Source organism: Lissotriton helveticus, chromosome 11 (assembly GCF_964261635.1).
Source record: "Lissotriton helveticus chromosome 11, aLisHel1.1, whole genome shotgun sequence".
NCBI classification, from domain to species: Eukaryota; Metazoa; Chordata; class Amphibia; order Caudata; family Salamandridae; genus Lissotriton; species Lissotriton helveticus.
In genome coordinates, this window is record NC_136072.1 from 436304635 (window position 1) to 436319215 (window position 14581).

General features: G+C 41.9%; 1 protein-coding gene across 1 annotated transcript in view; it reads right to left on the minus strand.

Moving 5' to 3' along the window:
* NYAP2 (neuronal tyrosine-phosphorylated phosphoinositide-3-kinase adaptor 2) overlaps positions 1 to 14581 on the minus strand; it is a 672454-nt gene that overhangs the window by 319062 nt on the left and 338811 nt on the right. The window contains exon 3 of the mRNA XM_078668043.1: positions 5843 to 6946. Coding sequence (XP_078524169.1) covers positions 5843 to 6946 — 1104 coding nt within the window. The remainder of the gene's footprint in view (positions 1 to 5842; positions 6947 to 14581) is intronic.

The following is a 14581-nucleotide window of genomic DNA, read 5'->3' on the forward strand; positions in this document are numbered from 1 at the left end:
CACCAGTAAATTAATCACGCTCACTCACTTCACGCCACGGTTCATTGTTCATTCAATCAAAATTTATTTCTCACCCCACTGCCAGCAGGCCTCTGGCCCCCGCCCTGCCCTGCCTCGCTCGCCTCGCACCCAGGTCCGGTCGCCCTCACCTGCTTAGCAGTGACGGTGAGCACTCGCAGTCGCCGGCCGCTCCCAACTCCGAGTCGAGTCTCAGTCCCCCGACTGACTCCCCCACCAGCAACTTTGGAGTTTGGGAGGGCGAGGGTCGGGAAGAGGTGCGGAGTGCGGACGTGCGGTTATGCAGGGGCGGGCAGAGAGAAAATGCGCGTGCAATGCATTTGCATGCAATCATCTGCGCACGCGTCACTTCCTCTGGCGCGCACAGCCCCAACCCCCGCAGCAAAGCCCTGCCCAGTGCCTGCCCCTGGCCCCTGCAAGGCTGCAAAAAGTAACAAAGTTACAATTTCCAACGGGGCCCTGATCCGCGCCGCGCCTGGGGAAGTGGAATTCATTTGAGTTGACTTCTTCTGTCTTCTTTAACTAAGTAACTCCAGTCAGTGCCACTGCCTGCCTGACAGTAATAGTAATACACAGCAGCGCCACACTCTCTGTGCCTGCCAGAGAGTCATCACCACGCACCAGTCAGTGCGCACGCAAACAGAGACACGCACGAGTCTAAAAAATGAAAATGAGGCAGAGAACAGGTGCACTTTAATGCCGAGTGATAGACCCGGCCCCCATAATTAGGTGCCGGTGCTGAGCACCGGCAAGCTCCGGCTCAAATTAAGCCCTGGCCTTTTTATCCAATTATCTAAAGCACAGCACTGTGCGGAATGTAATGCTTGCACCATCAAATAAGTACATTCAATGAAGACGGCCAGTAAATAAAGTATTCTGACTGTCTCATCTTGGTGAGTTTTCTGAACATACCACTGGTGTCTGCTGAGACAGTGTTACAGTCCGGCCTCTGGAATGAAGCTTTTTAGTGAAGTGATACATTCTGATGTCACTTCTGCTGTATGGATTTCCCCTGGCCGTTCGCTGTGAGAGCCTGTGACGTGAATTCTTTAAATTGCAGATAAAGATTGATTTACATTCTAACAAAATACCAAGATGTATTTAACCACAGCCCTCCAGGGAGACTTTAACCAAATTGACCAGTCATTAAAGTAGACAAAAACTCTGTCTTTAGCTATTGATTTTAGTCTGATTACACTCTTCCGATAGAAGCATTTACATCTGTGGGTTTAGACCATGATAAATGTGTATTTGAACAAGTGATATAATAGCATGAGACGGAATTGGCCTAATAATGATTTTAATCATGGCTTATTACAGGAGCATTGTGCTCACTATTCTATGAAGCACATCCAGGTCTTTTCAACCTGATCTGCACAATCAATGTAAGTTTTTTTAATAAAATCGAATATATTTGTTACAGTTTTGTGGGAGTCCTTGTGTTGCACAAGGTGACGCAAAGCATTGCGTCGGTTTACCTCCAAATCTAAAGGTCTGTTGGTGCAGCACAAAATTGCTTGAGTCTGCAAAAACAAAATACTCTATTGGCACATGGTAGAGTATTGCAGGCCAACCTATAATGTAAAAAATGACACCCGAAATGGAGTAAATGCCATCGGTTGGATGCAGGTCACTTGTTGTGGCGCTCCGATGGTGCAGGAGCCTGCTCCATATTTACCAGGCAGCACTAAAACCCTTTTTATGGCTAAATGCTGCCTTGTAAATATTGTTCCCTTTCACGTAGTTTTCTGTGTTAAAGGGGCGTGCGATGGGTGTTGCTGGGGTTGTTCCCAGAAACACCCATGGCTTTTTGACACTGCCCAGATTTACGAGAAATCGTAACGCTGAGGCAGTGCCAAAAATGTACGCTTCCCCAGGGGAGGTGTAAGGGATGCACAACGAAGAGAAATATCTTTATTTTTCTTTGTTTTTCCTTGTTCTATGTGTGCTGCATTCTGCAGCACACATAGAAAGAGGAAAAAGCCCCTTGTCATTGTTTTTGTGCAGGAAGGTTCCACTTCGAACACAAAAATAATCATCCCCGCAACGCAGGCACCCTAGCACCATGGTGCAAAGGTGCCAGTTTTGGCGCACGGAAACCCACTGTGCACCAGACTGGGGGAAAGGACAGGAATGTGCCGTATTTGGTTAAATATAGCACATTCCTGCCCTTTTCTTTTGCCACAGGGCAGCGCAGCAGGAAGGCCCTACAGCAAAAACTCATGAATGAGGCCCACAATGTTGGAGCGCTCACTGTAGACAATGAAGTGGCTCGGGGCCGGCCAGTAATGACTGCATTGACCTTCGGCTCCAGTGTCTGTCTGACAATTTCTCCATATGTATATACATCTATACTACTATTATAAAGAGAGAACACACACCTTTGAGCCAGGTAAACTCGGGAACCACAGCGCCAATCCACACAACCGATACATTGTAGAAATTGTCAGGGTGTGCAGATGGACATAGGCTATAAAAAATAAAAAATAACGTACATTTAAAAATATAACTTTAAAAAAAGTAGTGCCCTGAAAGTAGCGCCGGCCGTGATGTTGCGCTGGCCACGACGTAGCGCTGGCCGCGACGTGCGTGATGACGAGAGGAGCGGCAGACATGGAGCGGCGGTGAGAAGCGGCAGCTCAGTGCGTCATGGCGAAGAGGAGCGGCGGACATGGAGCGGCGGTAAAGTGAGGAGCGGCAGCTCAGGTAAGGTATTGGAGTCAGGGCGGGAGGGAGTCAGGGCGGGAGGGAGTCGGGGCGGGAGGGGGGCGGGAGCGGGTGTGCACAGAGGGACTGGCAGGAGTAGTCGGGGCGGGAGGGAGTCGGGGCGGGAGGGTGTCGGGGCGGGAGCGGGTTACGCTAGCATCAAATGCTGCCCCCAGCCCCTTTCTGCCCCAGGCAACGCTGGGGCGGGCTGCTAGTACATATATATATATACCGTGAGCAAGGTAGAAGGAGCTACCGAAACACGTTGGTTTTTCTGTGACATTGCTGTAATGGATTTAAGAATAAAGTAACCTTGTCTAAAGACACAAGTGACTGGAGTAGCGGCTTTTTTCGTCTTCCTCGGAACACGTCGTTGTGATAGAGAGCGGTTTGGTTCAACCGCATAAGCCACGCACCTACAGAGAAGTGCCAACAAACGGGAGGCAAAGGAACCAACTTGTTGAAGAAAAAAATAAATATATATATATATATATATATATATATATATATATATATATATATATATATATATATATATATATATATATATATAAATGAATATTTTACCCCTCAGTGTGTGTAATGTTCTAGTACCTTTATAGCATTTTAGCCATGGGATATAAGAGTTAATAATAGGTCTCTCGGGTGATATAGGAGAGAGCTTTTAACAACCGTCATAGCCCTTGCTAGCTGGCTATAATGTTATATTAGTTGCAACTAGGTGGACAGCAGCATTAAATCATTGATACTGGGGACACACCCGCAACATGTAAACACATAAACTTAGAAACACTATTGCAGACCTCTTACAAATACACTGTTCCTCCAAGCACAATACATATCAAAGTGACCCCAGTGTTAAAGGCAAGTTCGTAAAATAAACTAAATGTAGAAGACAAATCCTGCATAAAAGAAGTGAGGGTTGGAGCAGCACTGCTAAATCTGCAAAATTACCCAGGAGCAATTTCCAAGGGTTTTCTGAGCAAAAATAAACAGGTCTTGTGGTATATTTACGAGGGGATCTTGCCTCCAGAACGTCGCTTTTAGTGATGTTCTGATGGGGCTATACCCTTCTCCATATTTACAATCCGGAGTTAAGCCACTTTTTGTGGCTTAACGCCGCCTGGTAAATGCAGCCCCTTTACACGCATCACTTTTTGGGAAAGGGGAGTTCAATGGGTGTTGCAGTGGGCGCTCCACTGCAATACCCATTTCTTCTTTACACTTTCCCAGATTTACAATGAGGTGCAAATCTGAGGCAGCACCAAAAACTAATGCCATGCAAGATCAGGTGTTAGAATAGTGAAACAAGGAGAAATGCATTTATTGCTACTTGTTTTTGCTTTTTCATTGTGTGCTGCATTCTGCAGGACACATAGAAGAACAAAACACCATTAATGATTTTTTTTGGGCAGTAAGGTGTCCCTTCCTGCACATAAACATTCATTAAATAATGAAGATTTGCTACTTCTATGTGTGCTGCAGAATGCAGCACACATTGAAGTAACAAAACACTATTATGCAGTGGCAGCTCGCACAGGTAATGCTTTGGGGCTGCGAGGCGGGGCAGGGCAGTGTTGGGTCGGCGATGCTGCGTGCGCAAAGTAAGTGCTTTTATTTATTTATTTATTTACTCTCCACTTTCCCGTCGTATGTCACACCCCACTACACCTCCACCCAGCCTCGTCCCCGCCCCGCTTTGCTGCCCCACAGCATTACCACTGCTATTATGGATTGTTTATGTGCAGGGCAGAAAGGGACACCTTCGTGCACATAAACAATCATTCCCTGCAACACAGGCAACCGTGCACCAAAACCTTAGAGTGGGGCTAAGACAAAAATGAGCAGTGGGTAAATGGGATGAAATGAGTCTATGACCCAGAGAAAAGAGATTGAGGAAACATCCACTTAAATACCTGTAAAAATAGTAAGTTAAATGTTGATCAAGAGCCAGCCAATCTAACTTTCAGTAGTGATAGTCAGTTATATTAGATCTGATGCAATAGTTTATATAAAGCAACCATAGAAAAGTCACAGCAAGACACAGCGGGCTGTCACACAGTGCAGACAATTATCCCTGACTATGAAAACTGAGACAATTGCTGCTACTGAGGACATATGCAAATGAATAGGAAGTAATAGATACGAAACTGGAGGTTTGCTCAAAACATATGGATGACACAGAACACCATGTACATTATTCAATGACATACACATTAACAAGAGATTTGAAGGATCTAAGAAGTATTAGCCATGACTTAATACATAATTCAAGTTGCCAGAACCTCTGTTTATCTGGGAGCTAAGGATAACAAGAAGGAAAAGAAAACATTCGAGGTGTTTTAGGGAGTTAATAGTAAAAGAATTATTGAGATTTGGGAACCAACCTTTTATTTCCTTGCTCTCACATAAATCTATTTCGGTAGCCCAAAAGGGGAAAGAAACATCAATCTACAATAGCAAAGTTTGCATATTCTCTATAGAAGCAAAATGTGTTGCGTGGGACCATGAATTTTCATACCAGGGGCAAGATTCATTGTTTTCTTATGCAACGCAGCGCACATTTGCTAGTCGTTTTAGGAATTTAACAACACACAATGGAAACTACTCTGTAATTTCACTAAAGTTTCAAATCAATTCATCAAGACTTAAAAACGAGAAACATCCGGAAAATAAAGCAATTTCGTAACAATCAAATCTAAGGGAATGCTTCTCCAGTACTTACAGTGTAAGAGTGCTAAGCAAAAATGCAACAATGTAAGCATGTGCAGGGATCAGTTAGGGAAAATGGAAAATGAGTGTATGTTTGAGAATCAAAGAATGGTTTACTTGCCATTGTCAAATGTTACGAAGTGGTTTAAATGAATTTGTATTTAAGTTTAACGCCACCCCGACATGTTTAAATCAATAATTCTGTGTGTATGCCCTAAAATAATGTCAATGTTGCACCAGCATGTTTGAAGCACTTGATTAACAGCAAATGGAATGTTTCATTCTATCACATTATCAGCTAATTTCAAGTATATAACTGATAAACATTTGTGTTTATTTTCATATTATATCATTTGGAATTCTTTGGTAAATAATACTGTTTGGAGAGTACATGGCTCACACTTACTCTCAGAAGGTTCTTTAGATCTCCTACCACTGGAGGATTTCCTCAGCAAACTCCGTCCTGAGGTAAAGAGGCTAGTCAATTCATCAAGAGGACTCGTAGGTGTTCTTGAACGTGAGCCAGTCTGAGAGGCGCCCTGGGTGTTTGTAGAGGCATTAACCATCTTACCTCCTTCTGGTAATGTGTTTTTGACAGAAGAATGAGGCACTGAGGGAGAACTTCTTGAGAGACTTCCTGTATGCACTGAGTCATAGGGTGGAGGTCTTTTGAGGCTCAATGGGGTCAATGACCTACCCATGCTTACAGGTGACGGAGAGGCAGAATGGCTTTTGGGGTAACCATGGGGAGACTGTGTTCTGTACAATGTCGAAGGATGTGGTGGTGAGGAGGTATGGCCCGAGGAAGTAGAGCTATGGGACACTGCTGGCTCTTTTTCTGTTTTTTGGTGTCCGGGAGTTTGAGGTGGCACTGGTGATGGAGATGGAGATGCTCCAGCCTGTTGTTTGATGTAAGACACATTCTCCAGCACAGGAAGCTTTGCAACCTCCAATGGAGTCAATGGTGATTCATCAGAATTTGGAGAGCACTGTGCCGGAGCTGGCGGGAACACCAGCAATGGAGGTCTATGAGAAAGCAAATTTGGAAATGGTGGCGGAATGTCGCAAAGCAAGCCCTTGGGTGTAGATGGCACTGAGGACTTGGTGAATTCTAAATCAGGCACCGTTGGAGTAGCACACTGAGAAGAACAACTATGAAGGTCATACTCATATAAACTCTTTGAATCTTGAGCCAAATCATCAAATGCAGGATAGTTCATTTCCTCATAGACTGATTCGCATTGGTCATCCTCATCCTTCTTAAAGTCTCTCAGTATGTTTCCAACCATTTCTATATAAACCGGCTCCTCATCATCCTCCGTGTCTGGAGCTGGGCTGTTGATTTGTGATGAAGAAGCTTCTCTGGATAAAGTGCGCCTCATTGATCCATGTTTCTGGATGTAAGTTTCATCAAACGATGTGCTGAGTTGAGTATTTGGATTTCGTTTCGGTTTGGGTGGAGGAATCTTCTTTGAGTATTCTTCACTAAAGGGCCTTTGCTTGGATGACACTAGAAAATAAAAATAAAAAAATAAATACAATTTTAAAGGAACATTTTAATTATCATTAGTTTGTGCCTCCATTTCCAATTTGACATCCATCATGTTTCAAATCATGAGTTCAGGGTTTGCATTGAAGTGACAAGTCTTAAAATGCATATTCTTACCTGAACTAACATTACATAAAATGGGCAATAAAATATTATGATGGTAATAATTCAACCAAAGAAATTGAATCTCATACTTTTGCATGTGGAGATATCATGTCTCTTTAAATGTGGGCCCAATGATAGTGTCATAATCCAAGAGTTCAGCTCGTGCAGAAATAAGTATATACAGTATTAAAGGGTCATTTCAGCTGTAGTCTATGGTAAATGTGCATTGCTTTAATGTTTAACAGACATAGGAGGAAACTACCATGCCTGGCACACTTCCTATTAAACTTCTAGATTACAGTAACTGTTAAGTTGTGCTGGGTGCCAGTGCACTCACTCACCACCATAGGTGAGAACAGTGGTTTGCTTAACATATGATCAGGCACTTTGCCAGTCACATACTTTCCAACAGAGGATTGTGGTCCTCCTTCTGCACCCCCATCCAGAACTTTGTTTTGGTGTGGTTATATGGTATGGATCTCCCTATTTCCGTAAAGCACTTAAGGGAGGAAAGGACCTTCATGGGACACATATATTAGTGCATTAAGCATTCTGAATTATAAAAAGAACTGGGTTTTGAGAGGAAGTAACCATGCAATGCAATAGGTCTTTCAAATGCAATATACATAGGAACTGATTGCACTTGGTCTGGCAATTACGAATCAGGATTGTCTCCTAATATAATTGCCAGACACATTTGTTAAGCTGGGCATAAACCTATTTCTCCGTTAACATAAAAGTTTATGTTAGTAAATCAATCTAGTAACCAACATACATTTGAATATACTGGTCTCTTAGGAGATTTGAGAGGTAGAGTTAGTCTGTCATGAGGAAGAAATGCAACTCATTATTAAGACTACTGGTATCTAATTGAGGCACTAACTGTCAAGTACCCCGCAGATCAGACCACATAGGAAGCTAGCAAATCACAATGAGAAGCCCCAATGCAAAAAAGAACAGCAATTGACCTGAAGACTGTCAGTAGTTAGAGACAGATGAATTCCCATTCTGGAAAATACATGAAGTTAAAAACACAGGTCGTTGAATAAACAAATCTGGAACAATGGAGGGAAGTTAAACGAATTGCTCGAAATCAAATTAAAAAATCATCATATTTGTCACAAAATAATTAAAAATTGCAATACCCCATCAGAAGAAGTTAAAATACCACCAAATTAAGGCACTAGACAATTCTGAATGCAACACAATTGTGGAAGGCAGTCCTTTTCATCAAACCATAAGAAGGCGATGGAAGATATTTAAAATGAAAAGCCTGTTCAGGCGGAAGGAGCAACTGTCTTGTCATATGTAGGAAAAAGTTATGTCCACTGATGTTCAACAACTGAAAAAAGTACAACCTAAAGGACACCACTGTGGAGAAGAATCTCAGTCTGCTATCAGGACCTATAGAAGAGATTGACAATGATGCTAAACTAGTGCCAAAATAAAATGGATGGAATTAAATTGTCATTACACGGTCAAACCACTCTGCATCCGATGAAACTGGCCAGACAACTGAATTAAATCCTTTATAATAGGGCCTTGGGAGGGGCGGCCGACCAGCGGGAGGTCTGGCCCTCTCGGGGGATTTTGGCCAGGAGGGGGAGGGCAGCCAGCACCTCAGTGGGCTGATTGGGCTCCGGGGAATCATTTGGGCTGGTTGGGCTGCTTGGGCTTCCTCTGGGCTGGCCTTGGGCTACCTTTGGGCTGGGGGGATATTTAGCCGGACATTTTAGGAAACTGCCCACCATTTTGGTAGCAGTGACCCAGCAGCCGGTTGGGAGGTGTCCTAGGGTGTAGCGATCTTTTACCTCCCTCCTGCCCCCTATCTTTTTTCACATGTAGGGGGATGAGTATCAGGAGGTACGTTTGGTCAGGATGGGTTTTGTTGAGGTGGTCTTGTTGGGATCAGGTGCCTTAGGGTTTATCTACTGTACGGGGGTGTTTGTAGCTGGAGCAGGTGCTGGTGTGTTTTATGGGGGCCTTTGGGTTGGCGTTTTTCCCTAGAAGTGCAGGGGGGAGTTTATGAGGTTGGGGTTTACAGTTGGGTAGATATAAGAGTTATATAGTTAGGTAGGTAGGAAAAGTTGGAAATGGCAAGTTTGTGTTTATAATTGTTGCAAAGGGGATCCAATTTTAGGGGTGGGGGAGCGGGGTATGTTAGGAAGTATATATTTAGTGAGGTCTAGGCCAAGGGTATGTAATGTTTCCAATAAAGCGGCCTTTTACACACCAACAAGCTGGTCTGTGGTATATGCTGCCCCTCCCCACCCCAGTATGGGCCCAAATGAAGAATGTAAGTGAAATGAGCGGTTTCACAAGTTCTGCTTATAAGCAAATCAGGAAGGCACAGTATAACTATAAAACATACCAGAATTGCTGCTATCTGTAGTTCTTGGAAATAACGTGGTTGGAGGGAAAGCAACCTGATAATATCCAAGACCAAAGAGAACACATGCAAGACCAGCTAAAGCATTAAAAGAAAATATACACATACATATTTACACATGTGCATATTTACTACTACACCAACGTGTGACACTACACGTTTTTGCTGTTTACCACTTCCAAGTATGGATTTACACCGAAGGGTAGACTTACATGTTTTCACTTCCTCAAATCAGAGCATGAAGCCTACTACAACAGAATTGGAAAAATTACTAAAATGTACTATTCTTTTTTTTAAAGTAACAGAAATATTTTAATGAATGCTATAAATGAATAATAAATAAAATGTATTACACAGATGTGCATCTTTGTCACTGGCTGAATAGTTTAGTGAGATACATGACCACCTCCAAAATACATGGTGATATGCCGTTCATCATCCAGAATCCTGACAGAAATTCAGGAAACAATTGTTTGGACTATAGCAACTTGAGTTGCCTTACTATTGCTCAACACCTTCAAAATAAATAATAGGAACCTCCATGAAAGCGTAACAAACAAGTATGGTGTATGTTAAGCTTGAACTTATGTGTTTTAGTTCCACAAAGCCATTGTGCTCTGTGTACTTGTGTACGCATGCGCATGAGTAGTAGACAAGCTAGGTCTGCAGCATCCACAGAGCTCAAGAGCAAAACTGTCTATAAGAGCTCATTATGCACCACAATGATCCTGTAGAGAGACATGATCTTCATGTCCTCAACCCAACAGAGGAATGAATGCCACTTGATATAACATCTTCAAGTAATGAGGACCATGCTCAACTTTTAAGATTTTTTTTTTTAACATGTTTTGTGGTTTTACTTTTTACCATTATATTTAATTGTATTTATTTAAATAAATGAAAAAAATGAAACCAAAAAATAGTCACTGTTCCCTCACCACATGTCCCCAACTATGCAAACGAACAAACATAGACCAATACTAATTTGTATTTTATCACATTATATTTTGGATATATTTTATCTTTTATTGCTTTTGGCAATGTTTTTCCTTGTTCTAAAAAGAAGAGAGAACCCATGAAATGACTTTCTGTCTCCAGTGTTTTACAAAATATATTTAAGGTTTGAAACCTTGATTTGCATGCTTTACAAGCTCTCACCCAGCCCATGATACCACAACAGAAAATATACACTGTTGTCCAGATGAGTGCCTTCCAGGGCAGTGCAGGTTAAAACAGAATCTATAGAATCCAATGGCAGCAGCCAAAATTCAGCAAGATATTATTTGTGGGGTTCCAGATGACAGTCAGTCAATGCACATAATGATAATGATGCACCAGATTCAGAATGAGCCACATGCTGAGCACGCTAGCACTTTGGCATGGATGGCCATGGCATCCTCCCTTTGTTTCCTTTTCTACCAAAGGATGTGACCCAGTAAAGTTGCTTATTCTTTAGCCTGAGCATCTGAGTTCGAATCCTGCAATAGGCATTGGACAGAAATGTGTCATCCTTGACAAATCACTTTTGCCTTACTTAGTTTTAATCACATCAGAACGCGTTCCAGTTCTTGTCCGCACAAACTTAGCAATCTACTTAGAGTTTATAATGGTTATTTACAAACAACTGTAATGATTATTCATAATCCTATAAGCATTATATTGAAGATTAATGTTTTTTATTTCCTTGTTCTTTTAATGACATTTCTATTAGTGGTTGAGGCCACATAATGTTAAGTTGGAGGTAACTCTAGCCCTTTGGTTGTTTATGGGCAACAAAAGCTACCAACAGGTGCCCCAAGTGATTTTGAATTTGCTAGCCCTAAAGAACCTAAAAATATGGGTTAGCCATATATTACTATGACCAAAACCAGCAGGATTTAACTCAAAATAGTGCACTGACAGTGTGCCATCAGCATACAATGTATGCATGTATATGTGCATGTATGTGATGTTTCTATAACGCCACTCTAGGTGAAAGGTCAGTCAGATTGATAGGAAAAGGAACTGGTTTGTGGATGGTGAAAGTATTACGACGGACTGTTGTTTAAAGTGGGGTATCTTTCAACTCTTTCCAAAATGGGAGCAGCATTGGTAGGGTCCTGGTGGATATAGGGATGTTGATCCAGATCCTGGGTGCATGGATTGAAAAGGCCTGTTGTGACTTTATTACACTTCTTAGTGTGAAGTCTGATGGTGTCCTGGCTGCATTTACACTGAGAACCATCAGAGTTAAGGAGCTTATCTGCAAGATATGTGGGGTCATAAGATGTCTGCAAGATACATGGGGGTGCTAGATGTGATAGCTTTCTAAATGAAGCAAATTATTTTATAGAAGGTTTAGGATGGTAGGGGAAGCCAATGGAGTTTCATCTGGATGAGGGTGATGTGATTACATTTCTTTAGGGAATGGGCGAGATGTGCTGTGGGATGTAGGATGCCTTTAAGGGGTGCCAGTGTAGAGCAGGGGGTTCCCCATGACAACGTTTGAGGGCTTGAACAGCACTGGAAGAAACAGTTTAACTTTCTTTAGAAGTAAGAGCTAGTAACATATTTTCTTTGGTTTTTGGCATTGTGTTCTTTTAGGGTATAGATGAAGTTCAGAATCAAACCTATTGACTTGTCAGTCTGTGAAAGTTGGAGTTGGAGGCCATTAATGTGTATATCTTTGAGCCATGTTTGTTCTGTTTCTTGTTGTTTGTTCTTGGCAATTAATAGGAATTCTGTTATGAACAGGCAGTATTTGAGGAATTGGTTGTATGAAGCAGAGGAGACATTCAAGTAGAAGTGTGTATCATCGGTATATTGGGAATCTTGATACTGTTATCTGTGAGCAAAGCACCATGTGGGTCCATGTAGAGGTTGAAGATGACAGGAAAGAGTAGTGAACCCTGGGGGACTCTACTAGCTATAGGACTCTTTTTTAACTTGCAGGTGCTCCTGTGAGCAAAATGTGTTAGTTAGAAAGTTAGAAGGAGAACCAGAGAAGGACATTGCCTGTGGACTCTCTTCGAGACTCCAGGGTGCATATGAGGGTGGGACTGTCAACTGTGTCTATGGAAGCTGATAGGTCAATCTATATTAGGAGGCAGGGATCATCTTCATGTGTGGTTAGGAAGGTGTCATCTATAATGTGTAAAATAGCAGCCTCTGTGCAGCAACATGTTTCTCACAAATGGTGAGAGTAATGCAAAGTTCAATTTGGAACTACAGACTAAAAAGCAAGGGCTCAAGAACAATGGCTTTCTTACATCTATTTCTGGGGAAAATATAAAGGGCCTACTTTGATTCATTTTGCTATGGATTTTTTCCAAATACTTTGACTGCTAGACTCAGGAAGCCAATTCTGAATTGATCACCGGCACTCAACCTGTTGACAGGAACAACTGCATCCAACAAATATGAAAAGCATCCATCATGTGAGTTAGTATGAGTTTAATGTAATGCTGCCCCTAAGTCATCAATGCATTCAATAGGCTAGCTATTGAGCTATCTTGTTAGAATCTTGTATAGCTATCCAACTTTGGCTTTGTTAATATGGATAGAAAAACTGCCCAGCACTGCCATCCCATTTATGAATCTATAAGTGGCTGAATTACTTCTTAGACTTCTTTTGCAGAGGGTTGGTAGCACTCTCTTTCCAAGAATTATGAGATGGGGCAATAAGTGGGGGTAGATCATGAACTCCACCATTCAGGCAGAAATTATTAAGAACAAAATAGAAAGTTCCAACTGTCAATGACCATTACAACTAGTCACAGATCGAAGTTTCTGTAGGTATTTTCATGCTTAAACACACTTGTTTCACATATTTCACGGTATGCATTCCTCGCCATGAGGTTACAGACACATTTGTTGAATGCAGAAACCAACATTTCTTTAGTCTAAGTCCCAATCATTTCAGATATATGTTTTCAAAGGATTATTGCCATGTTTCTAGCTTTTAAAGAGAGCAGATGTATTGTTGTTTATGTGAGCAAAGACATTGTAGTTCATCATATTAGTTAAACTGCAAAAACAGGAAGAAATAAAAATTCCTTTGCCAACGCCACATATCTCCAAGATACTACTTTATATGACAAGATCAGGTATCCAAGCCATAGTGATTCTGCAGCATTGTCTACAGCTGCTTGCAGGAGCATCATTGTGTGTGGGGAATGATATGAGGCGCAGAAGGCCTTTTGCACACCCAGGGGCAGACGAAAGGTCTGTTCAGTTGAACACCATATTTATGCATTAGGGCATAATGAACAGAATATAATTTACACTGCAGTCAAACTGTGGCAAGACAGATTTCCTATTGTGTCCTGTTGTGAGGGATAATGAGGCGCGGTTGTGGAAACATTAGCGTGGATATACAGATAGCGTGGGGACACACCGTCGTGCTATTATGCTCAATTGAGTCCTTGGGATATGCTGGTTTACTAATCTCATTAGAGCTGAATGCACTGTACTGTACACAACGATAAATTAAGTGAATGTCACTTCATTTTTGAGGTCATGAAAAGGCAACAAGAAAACACACTAAATAAAAGCTACTGTACTCAGTCATTTGTGCTGATAATTTCACAAATTTACTGACTTGGCCGCAAAAAGCAAACATTTGCTAGATGTGACCCTTTTTCGTTTCAAACAAGCATTTGCAATGCAATACGTCTCACATTTGCGAGAGTTTAAGCTATTGGCATTGTAAATGACAATGCCTTTTATTTAAATGTTTTGATAATTAGCACATAAATGAAAGCCATTGTCATGTACAATGCCAATAGCTAAAACTCTTGTAAATACGAGCCTTATTCAAAGAAGCGGCTGCCAATGTCCTGGGCTGCTTAGAAAGTGAAAGCATGTACGGCACGCTGAATGTTGCAGGAAAACTTGTTGTGCCAGCAGTAGGAGAATATGTTTAAGGAAAATAGTACTTACAGACTAAAAAAGTCTCACTGTGTAACAACCCAAGCAAAAGGGTCAGTCCTCATGGGAGGTTGCGAATGAAGACAAGGAAGTACTAAGGAGGGACTAACAAACCTATTAATGAATCAGAAGCCAGCATTTACGAAGGACAATGACACAAGGCAATGGTTAATATAGGCGGAGAGTGGGCGGGA